This window comes from Schistocerca cancellata, chromosome 1, assembly GCF_023864275.1.
Source record: "Schistocerca cancellata isolate TAMUIC-IGC-003103 chromosome 1, iqSchCanc2.1, whole genome shotgun sequence".
Lineage (NCBI taxonomy): Eukaryota > Metazoa > Arthropoda > Insecta > Orthoptera > Acrididae > Schistocerca > Schistocerca cancellata.
Window position 1 is genome coordinate 384,646,933 of NC_064626.1, and position 27,538 is coordinate 384,674,470.

Below are 27,538 nucleotides of genomic sequence, written 5' to 3' on the forward strand. Positions count from 1 at the left end.
CAATTAGATTCAATATTTCTTCTCTTATCCAAGGAGTTCTACTAGCCCTGATCTTTTTACCTACTTGATCCTCTGCTGCCTTCACTACTTCATCCCTCAGAGCTACCCATTCTTCTTCTACTGTACTTCTTTCCCCCGTTCCTGTCAACTGTTATGCTCTCCCTGAAACTGTGTACAACCTCTGGTTTAGTTAGTTTATCCAGGTCCCATCTCCTTAAATTCCCACCTTTTTGCAGTTTCTTCAGTTTTAATCTACAGTTCATAACCAATAGATTGTGGTCAGAGTCCACATCTGCCCCTGGAAATGTCTTACAATTTAAAACCTGGTTCCTAAATCTCTGTCTTACGATTATATAATCTATCTGATACCTTTTAGTATCTCCAGGATTTTTCCATGTATACAACCTTCTTTTATGATTCTTGAACCAAGTGCTAGCTATGATTAAGTTATGCTCTGTGCAAAATTCTAAGAGACGGCGCCCTCTTTCATTTCTTACCCCCAATCCATATTCACCTACTATGTTTCCTTCTCTCCCTTTTCCTACTGTCGAATTCCAGTCACCCATGACTATTAAATTTTCGTCTCCCTACACTACCTGAATAATTTCTTTTATCTCGTCATATATTTCTTCAATTTCTTCGTTATCTGCAGAGCTAGTTGGCATATAAACTTGTACTACTGTAGTAGGCGTGGGATTCGTGTCTATCTTGGCCACTATAATACGTTCACTATGCTGTTTGTAGTAGCTTACCCGCACTCCTATTTTTTTTATTTGTTATTAAACCTACTCCTGCATTACCCCTATTTGATTTTGTATTTATAACCCTATATTCACCTGACCAGAAGTCTTGTTCCCCCTGCCACCGGACTTCACTAATTCCCGCTATATCTAACTTTAACCTATCCATTTCCCTTTTTAAATTTTCTAACCTACCTGCCCAATTAAGGGATCTGACATTCCACCCTCCGATCCATAGAACGCCAGTTTTCTTTCTCCTGATAATGACGTCCTCTTGAGTAGTCCCCGCCCAGAGATCCAAATGGGGGACTATTTTACCTCCGGAATATTTTACCCAAGAGGACGCCATCATCATTTAACCATACAGTAAGGCTGCATGCCCTCGGGAAAAATTACGGCTGTAGTTTCCCCTTGCTTTCAGCTGTTCGCAGTACCAGCACAGCAAGGCCATTTTGGTTAGTGTTACAAGGCCAGGTCAGTCAATCATCCAGATTGTTGCCCCTGCGACTACTGAAAAGACTGCTGCCCCTCTTCAGGAACCACACGTTTGTCTGGCCTCTCAACAGATACCCCTCCGTTGTGGTTGCACCTACGGTATGGCTATCTGTATCTTTGAGGCACGCAAGCCTTCCCACCAACGGCAAGGTCCATGGTTCATGGGGGGAAGACTTAGGACCATATTCGCCCCGAAATGCTGTTTTTTTTTCCTTCAGCACAAAGGCATCTGCTAGCATGACGATACAATATATCACAGAGCTTGCAGTGTGTCTGCTTGATTCGAAGAACATGAGGATGAGTTTACTTTACTCCCCTGGTCACGAAAGTCCTTGGGTTTAAACCCAATCAAGATTTTGTGGGACCACGTTGATCGGGCTGTTCGTTTCATTGATCTTCAACCAAGAAACCTAGTGCAGCTGGCCATGACACTGGAGTCGGCATGGCTCCACATCCCTGTGGGTATCTCGCAGAATTTCACTGATACTGTTGCTGCACTTCTTGCAGCGGTCTGCAGTGCAAAAGATGACATCCCTGTGGGTATCTCGCAGAATTTCACTGATACTCTTGCTGCACTTCTTGCAGCGGTCTGCAGTGCAAAAGATGACATCCCTGTGGGTATCTCGCAGAATTTCACTGATACTCTTGCTGCACTTCTTGCAGCGGTCTGCAGTGCAAAAGATGACATCCCTGTGGGTATCTCGCAGAATTTCACTGATACTCTTGCTGCACTTCTTGCAGCGGTCTGCAGTGCAAAAGATGACTATTCAGGCTTTTGGCAGGTGGTCACTTTAATGTAACTTGAGAATATTAGCTTAACAAAACTCTTTTATAAGTCTGTATACATATTGAATTTTATGTTATAAGTCATCCATTTCTTTTCTTTAAGTCACTTGCATTATACTAGTAAACAGTCCAACAGCTATATACTCATACATATAATAGTGAAGCATCCTTAAAAGAAGTGTGAACTACCCACATCATAAATCATCACAGTTTTTTCTATTTTTTTTAAAAAAAAAGGACTGTACTGAGTAGGTTTCACAGCAATGGCAAAGTTTTCAAAAACAATTGTACATTAAATATATCACGGGAGAGCAGATAACTGAAAAGATTTATGATCATTTGCTTTTTAATCTGTAATGTAAGCCATGTTTGCTGACTAAGTTATGCTAACACAGATCTGCTTATTATCAAAACAACTTTTTTTAAATGCCCAAACATCTTTTGACATATTTTTAGAATCATCTGCAGGTACGTTTTGGGTCGGTGCACATTGCACTCAGTGCAGGCAGAGTGAAGAGGACCCTGCATTTGCAAAACATTCACTCCAAATAGGCACCACATTAGGACCCATCAGAAGACTATGGCAGGTAGCCAAGAAGGCTTTCAGTGTGAGCAGCACAGTTTTCTCTTGCCTTTATCACACCTGTTGATTGCATTCATCGTGTATGGCAGATGTTTTTGTCAGTCTGTTCTCTGCCAGTACTCTTATGTTTCACCAGCAGTGTGCGTGTCAGCAGCCACAGTTCACTTTTGGTGTACAAACAAAAACTTTTAATGATGGACTAGATGATTCTTCTAGTTCACAGTAAACTAGCACTTTGTTATGGCAGCCATCCAGTCAATATGAGGAATAAGTTAAGGGAAGAAATATGGAAGATAGCTTAGGAAATGTGGTGTCACCGCCAGACACCACACTTGCTAGGTGGTAGCTTTAAATCGGCCGCGGTCCATTAGTACATGTCGGACCCGCATGTCGCCGCTGTCAGTGATCGCAGACCGAGCGCCACCACACGGCAGGTCTAGAGAGACGTACTAGCACTCGCCCCAGTTGTACGACGACTTTGCTAGCGACTACACTGACGAAGCCTTTCTCTCATTTGCCGAGAGATAGTTAGAATAGCCTTCAGCTAAGTCCATGGCTATGACCTAGCAAGGTGCCATTAGCCTTACAGTGCTTGTATTTAAAGACTCTCAATTGTATTATCAAGAGCGATGTACCACAAGGATGAATTAAAGTTAAGTATTAAAGAAGCTACGTACTTTTCTTTATAGCATTCATAACGTATCCTGTTTCAGACCTCACGCAAGCCGGCGTGAGTTAACGTGTGCATTTCGGCTACTTCCGAGTGGCGTGGCTGTCTTGCAATGCCACAACAGGAAATGTTATGTAAATTAATTGTACTGCATCAGTCATTCATAATCATTATTTTCATCTTCTTCATCCTCTTCTTCTTACTAGTCATTCAGAGAAAATTTGACGATGCATATGTGAATAGCCCATCTGCATCTGCTTTGTCCAGTCCATTAATTATGTGAGCTCAAACTGAGGAGGGAGGGGGGGGGGGTTGTTATAATAGGCAATGTAAGAGTGCTCACTAATCTTTATGGCCTCTGTGAATGGAACTGACTGTCTTAAATGTGTGCCTGCCTGGCTTTCCCCAATTTGAAACAATTGCTGCATAGATGTCAGATTTCATTCGGGGAGTTCTCTGCCGCACTGGTCAAAATCACTGCATGTCATTCAGTGAGTCTGTCATGACACTCTGCAATGCATATAAGGCCAGTGCTGCTATGCTCAATGTGAATTTACAGCACATATAAAGTCAAAGCTATTGTGTTGAACATAAATTTGTATAAAAACTTTACATTGTTTATGTTAAGCTGTGTGTCCACAAGTCAATACACATGTGCGAGCAAGAAGCTAATCCTTTGTGGAAGAATGCTAAGCTGAAGTTCGCTGATAATTTCTTCAGTCAAGAGACTGAAAAACTTCGTATCGTGTGGCTCAAAGGAAGGTACAAACAATGTTGTCTCTCATCTGCAAAATAAGAAAAGATTCAGTGCCATTTAATGTGTGTAATATACCAATAAAAGTTCAATTTTTTAGGGATTTGTCAAAATGGTTAACACTGTTTTCTTGGAGAATTTTTTGACTTCCTTCCCCACCTTTCCCTAATCCATGTGTTTACAACAAATAAAAAATTTTTCATTTTTATGTATTTTTACTTGACTATAGGGTGAACTTCACTTGAGGGAGGGGGTGGTGGGTCCTACCACATCTCACCAAGGGGGGAGGTGGGAGTTTTGGAGAAAACCCTTCACCCAATTAATGGATGACCCCTTTGGAATGTTATTGTACAGATATGCATTTGCACAAACTGCACCTCATTCATGATTAAATATGGCAGATGTATACAGTTTCTTTGAATTCTTGAATTTACTTATGAAACTGCTGTAACTTATCTATACTAAAAATAAATCTGTAAAACCTTTGTGTCTGTCTATTTGCCTTTAACACTCTAATCTCCAAAACTACTAGATGAATTTTCATGAGGTTTTTGGAAGTAACTTGACTATAGCTTTGGGAACTGCGTAGACTTTTTATTTCATCGAAATTGGATCACAGAAAAAAAGATATCCTGACACATAATAAAAATGTATGTATGTTCCACATCTCCGAAACCAGTGGACGATTTCAACCTAACTTGGTACCCATATCACCTACTCTCTGGAAAGAATTGCTGTGAGGGCAAAAACCACCTACTTATCAAATGGTAAGGGGTGGGGGTGGGGGTGTTTGATGGGTAGAAGTGAAAAAGATGTATAGGCTATGAGGTACAAATACTCAGAATTTATTCTTCCAGTATTTGAGAACGAGAGTACTTAGTGACCTGCAACAAACCTTACATATAATTTCCAATCTTTACAAAACTTTTTCTCGCCGCCCCGCCTCCCCCCCTCCCCCAGCCCCCTCCCCCAGCCCCCTCCCCCAGCCCCCTCGCCCAGCCCCCTCCCCCCTCCCCCCCCCCTCCCCCAGCCCCCTCCCATACACACACACCAAATTATTAAACAAATAAAGTTTACTGCTTACCACATTCTCGCATTAGGCATGATGTTTTAATTTATTACTTCTTTACTACTAACTGGATTCGTGACACATTTTGCAGACAGTGTTCACATATTTCAATGAATGTACCTGCAAAATTATGTCATTTTACAACACACATTTCAGGGTATGTGACATCACAAACACACATGTGAAAAACCGACACATCATGCATGATGTTTAATTTTACTATTACTAACCCGTTGAACCAATTTTGATGAAATGTAGTAAGGAGATAGCTTGATCCCTGAGGAAAAACTACTTTAGAAATTCCATTATAAAAGATACTTGCTGAGTGGCATAATACCACATGAATTAGTGTAAAATATATAGTCTCTGACTTTTGAACTTCATCATATTTGTGAAAATGCTTTTATTGGTTGAGATATGCTACGCGATATGTGTCACAATAATGAATACAATGCTTGTGTAGTCTGTGTATAATCCCTACTGCCACACTATTTGTTGCATGATATACACCTTGTGTAATGTGTAGCTGCTATGTGTACTATTCAGTATTTGAGAATGAGAGCACTTAGTTATTTGCAACAAAATTTACGCATAATTACAAACCTTTGTGAAGCTTTTTCACACTTACATTTCTGCAAAATGAATAAAAACAAAAAAAAAAAAAAAAAAAAAAAAAAAAAAATTATCGCTTACTGCATTTTCGGTATTCATGATTGCTCACTTCTTTACTACTAACTGTATTTCAGATGGATTTTGCAGACAGTATTCACATATACCACACTTATATCACTGAATATACCTGCAAAATTATATCATTTTACGGCAGATAGCTCAGGATATATGATGATATAAACACTGACTTGCATGAAAAACCGCCAAATCATGCATCATGTTTGATCCGCTGAACTGATTTTATTGAAATTTAGTAAGAAGATCGTGGGTACCCCGAGGAAGGATATAAGAATATATAGATTTACTAATTTTGCTTTGTGTATTAGAAACTTACGATCTTGCTTCATCTTCAGATAGCTCTCATTTATATTCTTTTCTAGAAAAAAAAATGAATTTATTCAGTTGTGCTTTGTGATTTGGGTGCCTACTCATTACATTCTGATTTCACATTGTTTACAAATAAAAGTCCCAAGATAACAGTTGAGGTTTCTGAATGCATCAGAACAGCTAAAAGACTGAGGACTATGCAGTCTCAAGAATCCATTGAAGATCTTGAAGTGAGACTTGCTGCAGTTAGGGAAGATCAGGCTTTAATTTGTGTTTTTGGTGAGCGATAACTCTGATCTAGAACATCATGCATTATCTTGCTCCTTGGAACTCTTCACTCGCAGAAAAAACTGTTCATGTCCTTGGCATTTTCATAAAGCTGCTTCATGGTCTCTCAACCAACAGATATTATGACTGAGTACTGGTCGTGAGCTCCATTCATTATCTCACACCTCAGAATCGTTTACTAAGCATAACAAGCACTTAAGCAATGATCAGGGTCATCACAATATTGCCAGAGCTTTAGATAGTGATTATCAACATTAGCAATATTTAGAATTAGCAAGGGAGGACACGCGTCGAGATCATGAGAATTTTACAATGAGTGAAAGGGAAAGAATAGATGGAATACGACAACCAGAAGAACAGTGCCAAGCTTGCCTAAATCTTGATTGACTTTGACATTCACTCATTTCATCTGAAGATTCAGAAGAAACAAGAAATAGTTGTGGGGCCTGCTGAACTTCGTCGGGTGATAAAGAGAAAATTACAGTTACGTATAATCCTGTAATTGATTGTACCATATTTGCTTCTGTGGTGGAATGGTCATAAATTGCATATTTTGTGAGATTATGGAATAATGGAAAGAAGTGGCTGGGATGGGTTGTTTAAGTGGAGAAATGCATATTGAAATTTTTCAGAACCTCCCTCAGATTTTAAAATCTCTGCTGAATGGTGACCATCCACAATCAAAATACTTTTTGCATAGGGTCCATGCATACAATAATGCATTTCGAATTACATCCTTTGCCACAAAACAAATAATGGATGGACCATTCATGCATACCTTTAAGGTTCAAGGCCAGGTTTACCACCTTCTCAGTACTTTGCTGCTTGAAATGTACCCAAGTTTCTTCAGATATATTTTGTTTCTAATTATGAAGAACAGGCAACTTGTAGATATGGAAACTTTCCACAACTTGACAGTGATCTGATTGCTCTGCTTCAAAACATTATTCATCAAGTGAATCTATATATGCATATTTTAAAGCTAGATTAGAATCAATTCTGCAAGTGCAAAATAATAAATATAAATCTGTCGTTAGTGCATACAAATGACTTGCTGCTGGACATGGTGGAAGTATAATGTCCCTATCACAAATGAAATTGCAGCTGTTTTGGTTGATCAAGAATGTGAACCATGTGTATAGTACTGCGCACTCGACACAATTCCCTTAAACGCATTTATGAGGCACGTTGATCATACGGCACCATACAGTACCCCTTAATGTACTGCCATGGAGAAGATGGGTACAATTTTAGGTTGTATCAAGTCAACTCCAACACAAAATTGTTGAACATAAACTAAAAGCTATCATCCCAACAATTTTATGCTCACCAGCTGCAAATAAGACATAATTGTTTTGTCTACTTGCAAAGATTTTATGAACTCTTCTGTCAGTTGGTTGTTGATATGTACACAAAAATGAGACAAAGCCCTTAGTGTATATATGCCCCAACTAGATAACATTATGTGCTGAAGACTATGTGCACTTATGAGTCGCTGTGCAGCAGGATGATAACACAGAAAACTTAGGCCGAGCAGTGATTCTTCTGTCCAGTTTTACTGATGGCCCATGCAATAAGCATTTGTGTACTCAGGACACTTTCTGTTATGTACAAAACCATGGAAGACCTGATCTCTTTATTACATTCACAACAAATCCAAAGTGGAGTGAATTCATTCAAGAACTTCTTTCTTGACATGTCATATGATTGACATGATCTAACAGCCAGGGTTTTCTAGTTGAAATTGAAGTTGCTGATCCACCTGATCACAAAAGAAAGCTTTTTCGGGTCATCTTTGTGCTTCATGTATAGTGTTGAGTGACAAAAGCATGGCCTACCTCATGCACATGTCCTCCTGTGGCTGGAAGAAAAAATATGTCCCAACGATGTTGATAAATTGTTAAGTGCTACATTTCTGGACCATGACACAGTTCCAACACTGTTTGACATTGTAGAGACACCCATGGTTCACAGTCCTTGCAGGGCATAAACTGAAACATTCCTTGTATGCAGGATGGCAGGTGTTCTTGGAGAGATCCAAGAGCACTGGTAGAGCAAATGATAAGGGGAGAAGATGGATATCTATAGTTGATGTTCACCTGAGCAAGGTGGGTTTACAGCTACAATAAAGTCACATGACCAAGAAATTGTTTTCGACACTAGACATGCCCTATTATCCAATATTATCTAAAACCTTTCAAATTACATTAATGTTGACTTGTGCAATAATGATGAATGTATTTAGCATATTTGCAAGTACGTGACTGAGGGCAGTGAATAGAGCCACACTTGCATTGAGAAATGAACACTATAAAGTCATGAAGTTTCAGTTGAGCTGATACATAAGCTTTTCAGAGGCAGTGTGGCAAATTTTGAGCTTCCTTAGTCACAAGAGACACCTACCTGTGATTCATCTTGATGTACACCTTGCAGGAGAACAGCGAATATATTTGTAACCCTGAAGATATTACAGATTGGTTTGGTAACTAAAGACAAACAATTTTTCTGGCATACTTTAGGCTTTTTGAAGCCAATGATTTTGCAAAAACATTGTTGTATGATGAAGTTTCGTTATACTATACTTACAGCAAACAGATAGGTATTTTCAGTTGTAGAATGCGTGGCAGAGCTGTAGATGGGGAGCCTGACGTATTTAAAGAACATGTTATTGGAGGAGTGTACATGGTTCATCCAAACACTGCCACATATTTCTGCTTGAGCCTGCTTTTACGTACACTGTAGGGACCTCCTTTCAGCACTCTGCAAATTGTTAATGGTGTTGGAAATTCAGTTTACTGAGCTGCTAGCTGAGAGTGACACTTACTTGATGACAACAAGCACTATGCTGACATTCTGGCTGAAGTATGCATGGCAGCCCACATTACTTGTATCATTTGTTTGCTGTTTTGCTGCTGTGTTATGGCAAAAATATCAGGATAAGCTATTGGAAGACTTTTACAGGAATACTGGACAAAATATTGAAGATGAATTGAATGATCAAATATGTAACAGTGAACTTAATTAGTGCTGGGTGACTATACAAAACTTGGTTACATATATGGGAGGAAGTCCTGTCCATCAGTATAGCTTGTCAGTGGCATTATTAGAAGATGCATTCATCAACAGAGTGTACATAGTGGAAATAAACCATAATCCAACAGAACTTGCAGAAAAATTGCAGAACGGTGTCCAAAATCTAGCAGAACAACAGTGCACAATATTCAGATGCATTTGTCAGAGTGTCAACAATAATATGGGAGAAATTCTGTTTTCTGAGGCACGTGATGGGATAGCAAAAGCATTCCTCGCTAAAATCATGTTGGCTCGATTATGATCCCAAGGAAAAATAGCTATTGCTGTGGCTTTACCACAAACAGCAGCTACTTTGTTACCCACTGATGAAACTGCTCATACAGTATTTAAATTCCTGATAGATTTGGATATCAGTGAACACACAGTATATGACACCTTGAAGATCAGTGACAAAGCCAGGATTCTACGCAATTGCTGTTTAATAACCAGTAGAGGTGGTTTATAAAACCCTTAAAGATGTTCGACAAAATGACCAACCCATGGGTGACAATTTTTTTTATTTATTTATTTATTTTATTTTTTTGTGGCTATTTTAGGCAGGAAACAAAAGCAGATGATAAAAGTGTTGAAGAGTTCAAGTCTATGTTGACACATCACGCTGATGTGTCCACAAACAGAATGAGGTCACAAACAGAATGCAACACAAATGCACAGAAGCTTTCAGATTTGTTGTTAAAAATTAGTATGGGCACATATCTGGAAGAAGATAGTAAATTGTTTTGCCCGCTAATTTGTGTCCTACAGTACTTTCACTTCAAGACCTCTAACTCATGAAAACTCTTGGCTTTGTGAAAGAGCTGTATATTCACCTCAAACCAATCAAGCTGAGAGAATTAATGTGGGCATACTTACTCTTGGTGAGGGAGAATTTGTAGAGTATACCTCTGTTAACAGAATTGTGGGGCGAGATGATTCTGCCACTGATCGAATTTTTAAATTCTTTTAGTGCACTTGGGCATCCCATCATGCAAAATTAATTTGAAAAATGGCATCCTAATTATTGTGCTGTGAAATTTGAGCCCACCAAAGTAGTTTAATGGTATGAGGCTTAAAATTATTTCCCTTCTGCATAACATAATAAAAGTGGTAATTTTGATGGCTAGTGGTGCAGGTGAGTGAGTTTTTATACCCTGAATCCCACTTACTCCTAATGATTTACCATGTTGTTTTAAAAGTGTACAATTAGAGGTGAGGTTATGTTATGCCATGACCATAAAAAATGCACAAGGTCAGATGCTGTGAGTTGCAGACATGGACCTTAGTGCCAGTTGCTTTAGGCATGGCCAGCTCTACATGGCTCTCTCCCATGTTAGTGAAGCAAACAAGCTCTTCATTCATGTCCCCAATCATACTGCTTCAGATGTTGTATACCAATAAGCTGTATAATCTATATCTTCTGTATCTGTACTAATAATAAAAATGTAAAACTGTTACGTGTTTGTCTGTTTGAACATGCTTCTCCAAAACTACTGGACATATTTTCATGGGGTTTTCACAGGTAACTAGAGGTTAGCACAAGTCATTGTATGGGCTTTATTTCTTCAGAATCAGTTCACAGAAAGAATATTTGAATTGAAAGTTTCATCTATACTAATATCATAGATGCAAGAGTAACTCTGTCTGTTGCATTTCCATGACTAACCCACTGAACCAGTTTCGATGAAATTTGGCAATGATATAGCTTGAGCCCTGAGGAATAACATAGGCTATTGTAAAATGTGTGTGTTGTATGATACTTACTGATTTGAAGAATATTAAGCGAGTTGGGAAAAATATTTACTCTTTGGAAAAGCTATTAATGCTTTGACTTTTGAATTTTATCATATTTGTGAAAATATTTTTATTGGTTGACATGTGCTAGATACAATTCAGAGTGATAAATACAATGCATATACAATCTTCAGTGTGTTTAATTTATGCTTTCAAACTATTTGTTGCATAATGCACGTGTTGTGAAATGTATAGCTGCTTCAAACAATGGAAATTTCAGGTTGGAATATTAACAATATAAGAAAAAGATAGATTGCTATACACCATAAATATGGCACATTGAGATGGAGATAGGCATAACAAATATACACTTGTACATTATCTTTTGGCCAAAGCCTTCTTCAGAAAAGGGAGCAAGAACACATTCATTCACACAAGCAAGCTCGTGCCACGCACACATGATTATCATTTCTGGCAGCTGGGTCTGAAATGTCACACTATTTAAGGTGCTGGATTCATATTCAGGAGAACCAGAGCTTTGTTTCTTATCTAGCCATTTAGAGTCGTGTTTTCCAAAATCATTTGCAATAAATTGTGGGATGGTAGCTTTGTAAAGAAATTTGAGTAATTCTTTCCCCATGCTTATCCAATCCCAGCTTGTGCTCCCTTTCTATTGCCTTCAGTTTTGTTCTGTTGGTACATTTTACCCAACAAGTCAAGTGTCAATTTGATTTGTGTGTCTATTATGCTGATGGATAAACCATCATAAAATTCTTTGATGTGCATGGTTTACTACCGTTAGAACTTCATTGAAAGTTGGTGAAAGTTGATAAAGTGTCTGTCCATTTCCAATGCTAAGAAAGGAGTGAACTTATACTACGTGATCAAAAAATCCACATACCCTCAAAAACATAAGTTTTTCATATTAAGTGCATTGTGCTGCCACTTACTGCAGGTACATCATATCAGCAACTTCAGTACTCATTAGACATCGTGAGAGAGCAGAATGGGGCACTCTGCGGAACTCATGGGCTTCGAATGTGGTCAGGTGATTGGGTGTCACTTGCATCATACGTCTGCACGCGAGATTTCCACACTCCTAAACATCCCTATGTCCACTGTTCTGATGTGACAGTGAAGTGGAAACATGAAGGGATATGTACAGCACAAAATCGTACAGGCCGGTCTTGTCTGTTGATTGATAGAGACCACTGACATTTGAAGAGGGTTGTAATGTGTAATAGACAGACATGTATTCAAACCATCACACAGGAATTCCAAACTGCATCAAGATCCACTGCAGGTGCTGTGACAGTTAATAATAAAATACATATGAATGGGAAAAAATTTAAAGGATAATACAATTGCATTATTAGAAATGTTGCGGTTGAATGAATTCAGGCTATTCGGACTTCCTCTCTTACATTTCAATTGTAGATGCAAGGACACCAGTGTGTGTCAAAAAATGAAGAAAATCCTCCTTACTTGGCTCCACGTCAGTACAATAAAAATACTTAATAGTGTTATTAAGTCTTCTCTCATTTGTACACACGTATAATACATAACACTCATAATAATTCATACTTTAAGCAGTAAATCTTAACCACCCTTCCACATATGAGAGAGAGAAAACAAAATCACGTACAAAGAAAAATGAGTGATTTTTTTTTTCATTTGTCTGCGTCTTACTGTGCATTCATAATTAATGTCCTTACCGATGCTTATGGTCGATCGGTTTCATTGTTTTAAAATAAATTTTAACTTTACCACGTATGGGGGGGGGGGGGGGGGGGGTCTTTCACCATGTACCTACACAGCGGAAGGTGAGAAAACTTGGATTTCATAGGACAATTGAACAGTGGAAAAACATTGTATGGGGTGACGAATCACAGTACACAATGTGGCAATCTGCCGGCAGGGTGTGGGCATGGCGAATGCCCGGTGAACATTGTCTGCCAGCATGTGTAGTGCCAGCACTAAAATTCGGAGGCGGTGGTGTTATGATGTGGCCATGTTTTTCATGGAGGGGTCTTGCACCCCTTGTTGTTTTGTGTGGCACTATCACAGCACAGGCCTACATTGACGTTTAAAGCACCATCATACCTCCCACTGTTGAAGAGCGATTCGGGGATGGCAATTGCATCTTTCAATATGATCGAGCAGTCTGTGGTGGAGTGGCTGCATGACAATAACATCCCTGTAATGGACTGGCTTGCACAGAGTCCTGACCTGAATCCTATAGAACACCTTTGGGATGTTTTGGAACCCCGACTTTGTGCCGGGCCTCACCGACTGACATTGATACTTCTCCTCAGTGCAGCACTCCATGAAGAATGGGCTGCCATTCCCCAACTAACCTTCCAGCACCTGATTGAACATACTTTTGCGAGAGTGGAAGCTGTCATCAGGACTAAGAGTGGGCCAACACCATATTGAATTCCAGCGTTGCCAATGGATAGTGCCACGAGCTTGTTAGTCATTTTCAGCCAGGCGTCCGGATACTTTTGATCACATGGTGTGCATGTATTGTAGATGGAGTTAAGGATGACCCAAAACTACAGTCACCAAAGGAACCATTAGCAAAATGCACCATAAGGTTTCGGGCAATAGGCAATGTAGGTTTACCAATTAGCTGACAACTTATTCATACACTGTGATACATTTTCTATGAAAAATTAATATATGAGGAAGGTTTGTATGACGTGGTGCACTGCATTTGTTGGAATCTGATTCAAAGCAAAAATAAAAATAGATTTCTTGGCACAATTCGATAGCATTACAAAAACTCCAACTAATTATGTGCACTGATTTGTTACTGTTGGTTGACTCATGGATACATCATACCTCATCAGAAACAGAAGAAAATCAAAGTAGTTTTATTTGTTTTTAAAAATAACGTCAATTAGATCTGCCTATATGATTATGATCAGTGTTTTCTGATTTGAAAATTGGGGTCTTCATATTGATTACCTTGTGAAGGGTAAATCTGTAGTGATGAGTAGTGTAAAACTCTTCTATACAACTTGAATGAAAAAATATGTGGGAAGTGATATAGACTGTAAAAGAAAGTAAAAAGAAAAGCTCTTCAGGATGGTGCACATGCCCATAAAGGTTTGTAGGCCATTGGAACTTGGAGGTATTTGTAGTATTATTTTTTGGAACATCTGTTCTGTTTGCCTTAGTTGGCACACTCTGACTTCCACCTCTGTCCACATGTAAACAAATTTCTGATTGGAAACATTTTGAGTCAAATGAAAAAGTTATGGCAGCTATATATGGCTATTTTGTAGACCATCCAGCATCTCTCAATATGGACAGAATTTATTTAAGGAAAAAATGCTTAAAGGGTCCACTGATCTAAAAAGAGTCAATGTTGATTGATAACATCAGTTCTCCTCCAAACTCATTCCTTATATGCTGTATTGATAAATGTTCTCCTTGGTGTTTTCACAGCATGATAATTCATTCATTAAATTTTGGGAGGCAACCACAAATTTTATTTCTTCTTTTTGCAATAATGTGGCTGTATATCTTCCAGCAGTATCAGTCACCCACATGAAGCTACAGTACATTACAGTACTTGTTCCATTGTTTTAAACCACAGAAAATGCAAGTGCTAGAGACATTGATGATGTTGATGTGTCATCATTAGCTGCAGTGTAACGACATCTTTGTGAGTTTATTAAAGAAAGCAATGGGGTTCATGGTTTGTCTCTGTTTAAACTGCTGTCTTTGTTCGTTAAATTGTTCATCAAAGAAACTTCAACAGCTTCTTTCACCACCGAGTCCAAAAAAATGAAGTTGTAAGTAGAATTTTGAACTTCTCATACCATGAGTAGAATGACCTCTATCAATGTAGTTCCCTTGTCACAGCTGCTTCCTTGGGCTATAAGAGTCATATGTGCCTGCAATGTTCAACACACCTTAACAGAAAGTGTAGTTTCATTGTAGACAAATCATGGAATCTGGCACTTTCTTTAATAAATTCACAAAGACACTGCAGCTAATAACTACATGTTGACATCTCATCATGGATTGACCACATAGCCAAAGATTCAATTTATGCATATTCTTTGTTGCCAATCAATGTCTCTGGTGCTTGTGTTTTCTGTGGTTTAGAATGGAAGAACAAGTACTGTATCGTACTGCAATGTCAGTCGGCTCTCTCTGAAGATGGCTGGAAGATATACTGCCATAATACAAAAAGAAAAAGAAAAAAAAAAAAGAAATAATTTCTGAAAGATAAAATTTTTATCTTGCTTGCTCTTGTATGGCATTAGGAACAGAGAAAGAGAGAGAGAGAGAGAGAGAGAGAGAGAGAGAGAGAGAGAGAGAGAGAGAGAATGAATAAAAGATTCACTGTCAGATTTTTTCATACCACATAGTGGCAAGCACACCAATAAAAAGATGATGACAAACAGTGTAACATCTAGAACAAGTTTCTTTTTATTGTTACTGTTGTTGTGGTTTTAGGGCATTGAATTGCAGGGCCATGAACACACTTGCATAACATAAAGAGTGACAAGTGCAGTTAAAATGATTAAAACTATGCTAAACTCTAAAGCTATATAGAAACGACACACACTTACAACAAAAAGGCTTAAAATACAACACTTACCAAAAGAAGACAACAAAAACAATAGCACAAAACATATGAAAACAACATGAGTAGCAGCTGATAAAATATGTAATAAAATAGTAGGGTCTTTTTTTTTATTTTATTTTATAAAAAGGTACCAGATTACTGGGTGTGAGTGACACACTTGGTTATAATGTCTAATCTGACCACTCTGTAATATGTTAAAATGTGCGTACAAACACTTTGGGAAAGAGACCAGACAACACAAAAACACCTACACCCTATACTGCACTCATCTTGTAGTGATTAAAAATAGTGAGCAGATTCTGGGGAAAACAGTCTGTCCCTCAGGTTAACAACTAAAACACACTAAGTTGAAATATTGTATATCAATATCCATGTTCCACATGTTTCAAACACTAGTGGGTCTTCCAGCAATAGGAGAAAACCACGTGTTCAGTGATAAAGGTCCCACACTCTTAGACTTGTAAGGGCAACTTCTACTCATTGTGGTTGGAAGGATGTAAGATATAACCACACTGCATATTAAGAGAGAGCAAGATAAGATTTGGAGGGGAAATTGCCAATGAAAATCCTGTAAGACGTGATATTTGGAACACTGAGGTGAGGCAGAGAGGGGATTGAGCAAGTAATGGAAAAAAGGATGGCTAATTGGAACCACACATATATTGAAAGAAAGGTGAGCAAGTTTGGAAGAACAAGAAACAAATGGCTGAAAATATGTTGCATGAAAGAAATGAGGTCAGAAGTATGAACAAGAATAGAAGTTATCATAAGTCAAGAATAGTTGGATGTTGTTGAGCAAATTATCTCTCATGTCATTGGGTGATGTGATATGATGCAGTGGGTAAGACACTGTACTTGTATTCAGGAGGCATGGGATTCAGATCCTCATCTGGCCTTTTTGATACATGTCACCTCTTGTTTGTCTAAATAACTTTAGGTGAAAGCTGTGATGTTCCACCAACTGGGAAAAAGGCAGTTCTCAGATACTCTGTCTCTTATGATGTCAAAATTGATAAACAAATGAGGCAGCACAGTAGTTAAGTCTCTGAACTTGCATTTGGAAGGAATGAAGTTCAAATCCACATTTGGTCGTTGCATCCTACTCCTATCTAAACTTATGGTCCATCTCTAATCTTCCTTCTTGTTCCTTCTTCACATCAATAAGCCTTAAACTCTGCCATTGCTTGTTTGAATTATATTCCCAAAGGGAAAGGCCTTAGACGCAGCCAGCTGATATGGCTCATGCTTGGCAGATAGTTTATGTACCATCTGTCATCTATTTTGGTTCTCTAAGCCCCCTTTTCGAGAAAACCACCTGTAATGTTCATGACATGCAACTGACACAAAATTGAAGGTAGACATCAATAGATATTGAAAATTGAGCTTTTTATCATGAAATGTGGGATCCACAAACACACTCCCCAGCTAATTGCCTTCTTCACTTGGTCATTGCAGCTTTTGTTGGAGGATGTTAACCTTTTAGATACATAAATGGCAATTTTAAAAGTTTCTTTTCTAGATTTCTCGGAAAATATGAATTTGCAGGTCCCACAGATGATGAAAAATACTCAGTTTTCAATTATTTATTGAGCCCTTCGATTGAGTTGATTGCATGTCATGGATTGCCAGGGTGATTTCCTCAAATTTGGGGGGGGGGAGTGAGACAAAGTATCTTAGATTCCTCCATTTTAGAGGGTATGCAAGCACTTAGTCAAACACTGAATCAGTTGGCCATCTTGAATCCTTCACCATGTCAGTGAAGGATTCCTTTTTTATCATTATGTTGCCGTTCAAGCATTTTTGTCAGTATTTAGTCAAGACTATTGTGGAAGGAGAGTTTTCTATTTGTTTTACTGTAGTTTCATTTTGGAGGTCTATTTTCTACAACTGAAATAGTTAGTCACTGCCATGATAGAAAAATTTATAATGGGGATGGCCTAGGTGAGGACTGTAGCATATGTTGTGGAGCAAATTCTCTTTGTCATTTCTTCTCGGTCATGTATGGGAAGTAGGAAGGGGCATCTACTACTAGTGGCTATATTGCTGCCATGAGCATTGTGGCATAATCAGTGTGTATCCACTACTGAGGATGCTCTGTTGTAGGTCAAGGGGAACACTGTGCTGGGGCTGTCTGGCTCTGAAAGCAAGTATTAAGGCCTGGACTGTTCCCTTGATGTCTGCAATAGTGCCTGGCCAATATACATCGTGCCATGCCAATGCCTTAATCCTAGACGGCCTCATGGCCAGGGATGCTTCGGTAATGTCAATCAGAAAATATAGTGATGTTTGATGTGTGCTTCCTTTGATCTGGAAACACAGGGGCTCTTGTGCATAAAACTTGGTATCAGGAAGACAGGCAGGACAACATGTTGTTATTGGCCTGCTGTGATGTAGGACCACAACTTACAAAGGGTATTTCTAAGTGAGGTCCATTAAAAAAAAGTAGAGGGGCAAACAAAATTTTTTGTTACTTCACTCTTTATACTTGAAGCTATTTTTCCACAAAGTTTCCTCCATTGTTTAAACATTTATTATAGTATTCTTCTAATTTATCTATACATGGTGATGTGAGCATTGGACATTAGCCTGGGAATAAAACTTCTTCAAGTTGTAGAACAGATGGTAATTACTTGGTGAAAGTTCCAGTATGTGTGGTACAGTCTGTTTGCTCAAATGACTCTGATTAACTCTTGAGTTCGAGAAGTGGAACGAGGCTGTGCATTGCCATTCAGTAAGAAAACTCTGGATGGCAGTAGGCCAAATCAGTTATTCTATGCGGTGCACTGAAGCTTCCTCAAGGTTGAACAGTATGCAGTGAATTTATTGTTGTTGCCTACAGCAGAAAATTGACTAACAGAACAGTAAACCTCTCCCAAAACAGATTTGCCATAATCTCAATCTTGAGATTGTGTGTTTGGCTTTCACTTTGGTTGCAACAGCCATGTGTGATCATTCCATACCGACTTACACTTTGTTTATGAAGTCATACAAGACAACAATGTCTTGTTTCCTGTGAAACACACACACACACACACACACACACACACACACACACACACACACCTATATCTACACCAAAATACTTTGAAATTAATTATATGTTTTTGTTTACTTTAAGGTGCCAAAGAGAACGTCCACGGAAGCAGAATATTGCAAGTCAAGCTAAAATGCCAGCCACAGCTTCGCCAGCCGATCCAGGACAAGAATTTGCCAGTCTTCCACCAGCTGCACAATCCATGAATGTTCCAGAGGCAACACAACGGAGGTATTGTGGAGTTTTTTTTTCTTTCTATGAGTTTTTATGCTTTTTTATATCATGAATTATGAAGTTAATTCAATAGATTGGTGGAATTAAATGCTGTATTTATTATGTGATCTCGTCAAAATATTCTACATGATCTTCTGAGATAGTCCATTTCTACAATTCTCAATTTGTTTTTATTTTCTTCCAGTAAACTCCCAGAGTTCCCATCATGCGTAGTATGTTACAGGCTCTACAATACTCCTGTAGAGCACCTTCTTTCTTTTCCAACTTAGACCACAACAGAAGGTTTAGCTTCTGGGTTGCTGCTATCCCATGGGCTACATGTTGCTGTATTTCCCAATTACTTACTCCATCTTCCCATTTGATGTTACCCAAATATTTAAATTTTTTGTTTGCCTTGATGCACTGGCTCTCTACCAATACATATCCTACATTTTTCCACTGCGTAGATATACAGTCTTTTGAAAATTTACTATCACATTGTATTTCATATTCTTCTAATAATTTTCTTAGCATAAAGCAGATACAATCTTCTTCCTCTACCTGATCATTTGCAAAGAACAATGTGCACAAACATTGATTCCTTGTTTTCTGAATGCTGTTCCTGCTCATTTCCTGCTCCACAGGACTGTGGTTTTTGGGAGTATATTTGGTGAGATAGATTATAGTTAGTGTTCGTAGATCTTGATAAGGTGTTTGGCACAGTGCCAATGAAGAAACTGCTTGAAGTGCTAAGGAGGAGTGAACATGATGAGACGTATGTTATAGAAGTATATACATCCTGTACAAGTTTGCAGAGTACGTAGTCAAAGTGGGGAAAATTTCATGACAGCCTTTCAGAATTAAAAAGGATTGAAACAGGGATGCTACTTGCCTCCTACATTGTTTAGAATACGTCTGTCTGTCTGCCTTAGGTTTTGCAACACTCTGTCAGAGTTGATCGGTGTTGGTACTTTTGCGCTTGTGACGTATTATGCTTAGATAGGTTTTATGTGATATGGAACTATTGACAAAATTGGTCATTGCGTATTACGTATTACTTAGGTATTCAACGGTCGTTGATCTTTCTCATCATACTGTGCAGTTTTACTCTTCATACAAAGTCAGTGCAATACTTTATTTCAGCTATGAAAATTTATATTTTAACATGCAATGACTTGCATTTTAGCTATTTTTTAATGCTATTTCCTACTTATGTATATTAAAAATCTATGTACTTCTTGTTCAGTTATGTTTACTGTCAGTTACTGGACACAGCTGTAATGGAAGTATTTGTTTTCTTAATATATGAATTTGTTGCTGTCTATACGGGTTGTTAAAAAAAATGTTGAACATTTTGAGAAGTGATAGTACCCATCGAAACAAGAAAAATAAGTCTAATATCATGGGCCTGGAAACACACACTTTCCGAGATAAACATGTGTTTATAGGGAGGACTGCGCGACACCTAGTTGTGGATATTAGCACAGGTGTTGCATTGATGCTCTATCAAATATGTTGGCAGGGTATTATGGTGTCATACTCAGTGTCCTGCCTACCATTAGGTGGTCTGTAGGTACGAGGGTGGTTTGAAAAGTTCTTGGAATGGAAAGAAAGTAGGAGCCATATCAGGTGAATAAGGCGGGTGTGGCAACAATTCATGTCTTAGTTCGTGTAATTTTGCACTGGTGACAGCACGTGTGCGGGTGTGCATTGTCTTGATGGTAGATGACTTTCTTCCCTGCTAAACCTGGCCTTTTTTCGCATATCTTTTGTTGCAATTTGTCCAGGAGGTTAGCATAGTATTCTCCAGTAGTTGTTTGCCTATTGGGTGGATAATCTACAAATAGAATTCCCTTGGCATCCCAGAACACTGATGCCATGACCTTTCCCGCTGAAGAAATTATCTTTGCTTTCTTTGGTGGCAGAGAATCAGCATGTTTCCTCTGCTTTGACTTTTGTTTTGTCTCTGGGGTATAGTAGTGCACCCAAGTTTCATCTGTGGTCACAAACCGGCGCAAAAAATCTTGTTCATTTCTCCTAAAGTGGGCCAAGCATTGTTCCGATATGTCCATTCTCATGCATTTTTAATCCAGCATCAAGAGTTGTGGCACCCATCTTGCAGATAGTTCTTTCATTTCTAATTCTTCAGTTAAACTGTGATATACACTTTCAGATGACATCTGACAAGCGTGAGCAATTTCAGGCACTTTCAATTGGCGATCCTCCGTGACCATTTTGCACACTTTTGCAATGATTTCTGGAGTGGCTGACCACTGCACGGATTATCATCTAAACTCTCCTGGCCAAATTTAAATTCATTTGTCCATTTGGCAACAGTTGAATATGAAGGAACAGAGTCCCCCAGTGTATTCTGGGAATCGAGATGAATGTCCTCTGCTTTCTTACTTTTCTTTATGAAGTACTTAATCACTGCTTGAATCTCAATTTTTTTCCAAATCCCTACACAGGAACAACAACAGAGCCACTTCACCACCACAGCTCTCTTCCAAGAACACTGACATGGCACATATTCACAGGCAACAGTCCAGTGAGTATCATGTGAACAACTCATTGTGCTAGCACTGACCTCTCGTAGTGACTCCGAGAACTTTTCAAATCACCCTCATAGTTGTGTGGTTAGTCGTGTTGTAGGCTACATTAGTTTTCGTCATGTTTGTGCGTCTTATTGTATAGTACTATCAACCCTGGGTACATATCATGGTGTTTTACCTTCTTCCAAATGCGGATTCATGTTTGTGTTTACTGTCTGGATGTACGGATGGTGTAGTATGTTTACATTTTGTCTTTTTGACCACTTGTTAGCAATGGAAGCCTACTATTTGACAAGTGAAATGGCGGATATGATATTCTGCTATGGTGTAGCAAATAGATGTAGCCTGTGAGCCTGTGCCCTCTATGCTGAAAAATATCCACAGCACAGGTGCCCTCTGATGAGCTCTTTGGCAGACTTTTCCATTGCCTGAGGGGCACAGGTACCCTTGAACCATGCAGAAGGTGTGCCTCACTCTTTTGTCGGGGAAGGGGGGGGGGGGGGGACATGACACTTCATGAACAATTGCTGCAAAAGAAGAAAAGAAGAATCATGATGGCAGATGGTGGTTCTGTCAATGACTGTTGCAGAAGTGTGCCACAGATCCACAGTTCACATCCAAGATTTTGTTTACCAATGAGGCAGGGTTCACAAGAAATGGTATTGTGAATTTCCATAACCAGAACATGTGGGTAGATGTAAATCCCCGAGCAGTGCAGGAAAGAGGGCATTAATACCATTTTTCAATCAATGTATGAGTAGGTATACTTGGTGATAGATTAATAGGGCCATACTTGCTAACTGGGGCATATTATCTAGACTTTCTCATTAATGTATTGCCTACCTTTATTAAGGCTGTACCATTGCAGCAGCGAATATAAATATGATTCATGCATGATGGCGCACCAGCACAATTTTGGCTCAATGTGCGCGAACATTTGATGCAGACATTTCAGGACCAGGACCACTGAATTGGTTGGGGGGAGGGGCACACCTACCAAGCCTATCAATGATGTGCAGACACTACAGGGTCATAGCTCTAATGTGTGCCAGCAGGTACAACAACAACAGGGTATACTTCAAAGTGTGTGTCATTCCTTATGCCAGAGGACAGAGGGGTGCATTGTCATGAATGGATGTCATGTTGAAGATCTCCTGTATATGCTTTTTTATCACAGAAAGTATGCATTTCCAGACCAATGTTTATTGGACTTATCTCAAAAGTATGGATTTTTGGACTCATGTTTATCGCACTTATTTTTCTTGTTTCAGTGGGTACTACCACCTCTCAAAATATTCAACACTTTTTTTCAATGCCCTGTGGGACTGTAAAGTTCTCTGTATTAATATTAGCTTTGCATTAGTTGGGTTAAATGAACATTAATAACTGATGATAACGCTTGTCACTGTGGATATGAAATATGTTATGTCTTTTCTACAGAACAGAGTAAATTTCGGGAAGATGGAAACACTTGACAAAGGAATCACATGTGATCTATACTTAGAATCTTATTAGCTCTTCAAATGCAATCTCAAAAACATCTTACTTTTGCATAATTAAATTAATTGCAAGCTACTTGGAATGTCTTTCTTGTCTCAGACAGGAATAGTTATTCACAGAGATGATTAGTGTTCCATTTTTCTTTTGTTTTTCTTACTCACTCCAATTACTACTTATATCATTGGAAATCAAGAGCAATCATTCAGGAGATGAAGCTAACTGGCTTTTGGTTTGATCTAATGAAATCATTCCCCTTGTAGGTATCTAGCAGATGTCACATTTCACCTAAAGGATTCTTCTTTTATGTGTAGAACAACAAGATAAATAACTACTATCATATACACTATTACATCCCACTGATTACTTCACATAATGTGTATCTGACAACCACACACGCTCAGGTGCATGCTGGCTGCTAGAAAGTGTGGTCTTCCTGGCATTGGCCATTCATGATGTTGCCAAAGGATAGATATGGAGTGAATTGCTAACTGAAGCCACAATGGCACACCGCCACAAGGAGAATAAAAGAATTTTTTAACACTAAGTTGAGCTATAAAATGTCTGCTGGATTCAAACAGAATTACACTTTTCATTTGTCTGGTGGTGTTGGGTGGTGACCGCGGCACCTAGGTGATTGATTTCCAGGCAGGAGTCACTGTTCTGCATGATGTCGTGGTGCTGACAGCTGCATCCTGGTAGGAGTTCTGTGTCCAATAGTGGCTTGCGTTTTGGTGGTGTCTTCTGCCCTTACTTAGGCTGGCTTGCACCAGTCAATGACCACTATGGTATCCACCCCATTGATGTGAAGAATGAGTGTCATTTCGTTCCATAAGTGAGTTTGGGCCTTGGTAGCTCTGCTCCAGTGATTTGTATAGTGGGACACATCAGAGGAAAATGTGTTTATCATTGCCATGTTTTTGAAAATAGAAATAGCCAGTTTTCCATGCTGTGTATTTACACCCAGATGCATAGCCTCCATTTTCCTCCTGAGTTCTGCAAGGAAATCTTGAGTTTAGTGGAGGAGGGTGGGATATGGTTTGAAAAACTTTCCTGGTAGATGCAGAGGTTTGCCTTACAGCAACTCAGCTGCAGGCCTTCTTTTAATACATGGTGCAATCCTAACAGCACTCCTGGGAGGGTATCAGTCCACCAATCTGTCATACGGCATGTTATAGTGGCTTTCAAGGAATGGTATAGGTGCTCCACATTGTTGTCATCTGACTGCATGATGTGGTGAAGTCTTTGTCATGTGTATCCCTTACAGGCAATCCATCGCACAAAATATTTCTGTCTTTGACCGCTGACCCTGATTGGAAGTTGTTTACTGGGGACAGCCAAAATGGAAAATCCAACCGCAGGTGAACACTGGTGCCACATTTTTGGTTTTTCCAGTGGAAATACCTCCAACCATGTTGTATATGTATTGATAACTATGAGGCAATACCAGTAGTTAGGAGCGACTGAGAGTGGACCTACCAAGTCCAGATGGATGTATGAGAATCATGCCTATGGGTTATCAAAACTGAGCAGGGCTTGTGCGTACCAAGTTACTTTGCACTTCTGGTAGAGAATGCAGATTTGTGGTCATATACAGCAGTCATTCTGTATATCAATTCACATGAAACTCTGCATTACTAGCAGCGTCATAGTGCAGGTTCTAAGTAGCTAACTTCGTGTAGAGAGTTGAAAACCCACTATTGTTGAAGGACATGGACATATGGCTTCTGTCAGCCTATTGACTAGTCGTAGTATAGGTATCAGTATCTCAGTGCCTGGCACTGGCATGTGACACAAATGCAGGGCCCTCTTGCCTTTCAGCATATCCTTTAATTTGTCATCCTTATTTTGTACTTTCGTCAGCTTGGTGAACGTGTCTGACAACCACACACTCTCCGGCGTTTGCATTGTAGTAGGGGTGAGCTACTGGCTGCTGGAGAGCACTCTGGCATTGGTTGTTTTCAGTGTTACCTATGGGTAGATGTTGATTCACTTGTTGAGGTCGATACACCCCTTACTATTATTGTTTACTTAATGCCCCATAGTTCCTTTACTGTTATCATCATTTACTACAGGCTGATTATTGCAGTGACATATTACCCCAAAACAACTCAAGATTTTCAGTTTCTTCATCTCATGTGTTTCACACATGTTTATTGTCAGTCACACTTAGTTTGTGTACATATTGCATATAAATAAATTTAATACCTTAGGCCTGCACTGAAAATATATGCAGAAAAATGGACATTATTATTAAAATAAAAATGTGTTTATTAGACTCATAGCACTTCAGTTGTGTCATCACTCCTCTCTTTATTACTGTAGATTCATGTTCATGTTGGCATCAAAACTCTCACTTGAAAAGCTTATGTAACTGGTGGCATTAAGGAAGAGTTTATTATAGAAGAACAGGTGAAGAAATGTAGTGCATGCCTCTCAGGTGTAATGAGCTGCAATATCTGTTTCTTTAGGTTCAGTGACCCTGGCCTTGGCCCTGCAGTTGCAAGCAGTGAAGATGAGAGTGGCAGTGAAGATGCTGCTGCTTCTGCTGTTATTGGCCCCAGTGTTCCTGAGCAGATTGCTTCTCTTCATAACATGATGAAGACTATGTCACGAGAGTTGCAGGAGCTACGCACAGAACTTGAAACTTTAAAGTTGCAGACTGCAACATGGAGGAATGTATCTCGAAGTTATGAACCAGGGATGCTTTCAGGTAACATTATTTGCAGAAGTGGAATTTTGAGTGTACAAACAGGAAATGAGAAATGATTTCTGTGAATGGGACCAACCAGAGCAGATCCCCAAGTTACATGCTGGTGTTCATACCATCCAGCTTTATGTACCTTATCGGTACCCGGATATATGGGTCACTTCCTGGGGAACCAATTGGATGGGCTGCCCATTAAATTGCTCTGCAGACAACGAATTTAACCAGTGTCTGCAGTTCTCTATATTTAAGTGCACCTTCAATCTACAAAGCAGACAGGCTGACAGCTAACAGCACTGACAATACTTCACATTATCAATAAATGAACTGGTTGTATTGATCCCAGACTCCAAGATTAGAAACATTCAGGTCTGGGCTGAGACTGCTTTGCTCACACCTGTGCCTACATTCAGCATGTTTCACATGTCTTGCCATACTATTCAGGCTCAAGGAGGTCAGTATAACACGGATAAGGTTGTCAGATCCCCTACTTCTATGAGTGAATTTGTAGAATATCGGTGTTCTGATCGACATAGTAGTAGACTGAGGAAATTTGGGCAAAGACTTCTGCGTTCAAACATTGTTTCACAAGTGTACATAAACAACTACATTGTACATCTAATTTTGATTAAGATGGTAGAATTAGTTTCCTAACTTCTGAACTAAAAATAACTATTCACACACTAGGCATACTGCCTAAAGTGAATACAGTGACTTTTTTGTAATGAAGTTAGTAGAATTGGAACAGGAGTCCAGTCACATCCAATGATATTATCAATGGTATCACTTATTTGACATCCCCTCCTGGATAAAGGCTTCCTCTAGATTTCTCTGTGCATTACAGTCCTCAACAGTACACATCCTTCACATCCTTGCTGCTTCTGCGAGATTTCTAATGTGATCTACCCGTCATCCATTAGGTTTTCATTATGGTCTTTTCTTGTCTCTTGGAATCCAGGAAAGAACTTCTTGATCTCTTTATTTGCATGCTCTCCATTTCATTTTTATTAATTATAATTACACCTTCCACTCCAATCTTTTCCGTGAACCATTTGTTTTCCTGCCTCCTTTAGTTAATGAACACTGTGTATCTTTCCATTTGTCCTGAGCAACATTTGGTTTTTGAAAGCTTTCACATTAAAAGTTGATATCTTCCTGCCATAAGTCAAAACTAATAATATGCGCTACCAGTGGTTGTAAACTTCTTTCTTTTCTGATATCTTGGAAACCTAGGTTTGAAGACTTATTTAGGTCTACCCAAAGCATACCATTCCAGTTTGTACTATTCTGTGTATTTCTTTCACTGTCCATCAAGTAGTCTTCAGCTAACATGTGCACAACATCCCAAACATCCCATCAGCAGTTTTATGATTTAATTATTAATTTTATGTATTTATTTTCTAATGTGTTAATTACATAATATATAATCTTCCCTATATTAATTTTTATGTTGTGAAGCCCTGCCCTAAGGTAAGTCTTTCCGCTCCCGGGATTGGAATGACTCCTTACCCTCTCCCTTGAAACCCACATCCTTTCGTCTTTCCCTCTCCTTCCCTCTTTCATGATGAAGCAACCGTTTGTTGCGAAAGTTTGAATTTTGTGTGTATGTTTGTGTTGGTTTGTGCGTCTAGCGACGTGCCAGCGCTTTCGTTTGGTAAGTCACACAAACGAACACAAACATACACACAAAATTCAAGCTTTCGCAACAAACTGTTGCCTCATCAGGAAAGAGGGAAGGAGAG

The 27,538-nt window shown here is 39.1% G+C and overlaps 1 protein-coding gene across 1 annotated transcript in view; it reads left to right on the top strand.

The window, feature by feature from the left end:
* The window catches only part of LOC126175356 (uncharacterized), a 280,513-nt gene that overhangs the window by 50,771 nt on the left and 202,204 nt on the right, over positions 1-27,538 (top strand). The window contains exons 3-4 of the mRNA XM_049922109.1: positions 18,912-19,058; positions 25,561-25,802. Of these exons, the coding sequence (XP_049778066.1) occupies positions 18,912-19,058; positions 25,561-25,802 (389 nt within the window). The remainder of the gene's footprint in view (positions 1-18,911; positions 19,059-25,560; positions 25,803-27,538) is intronic.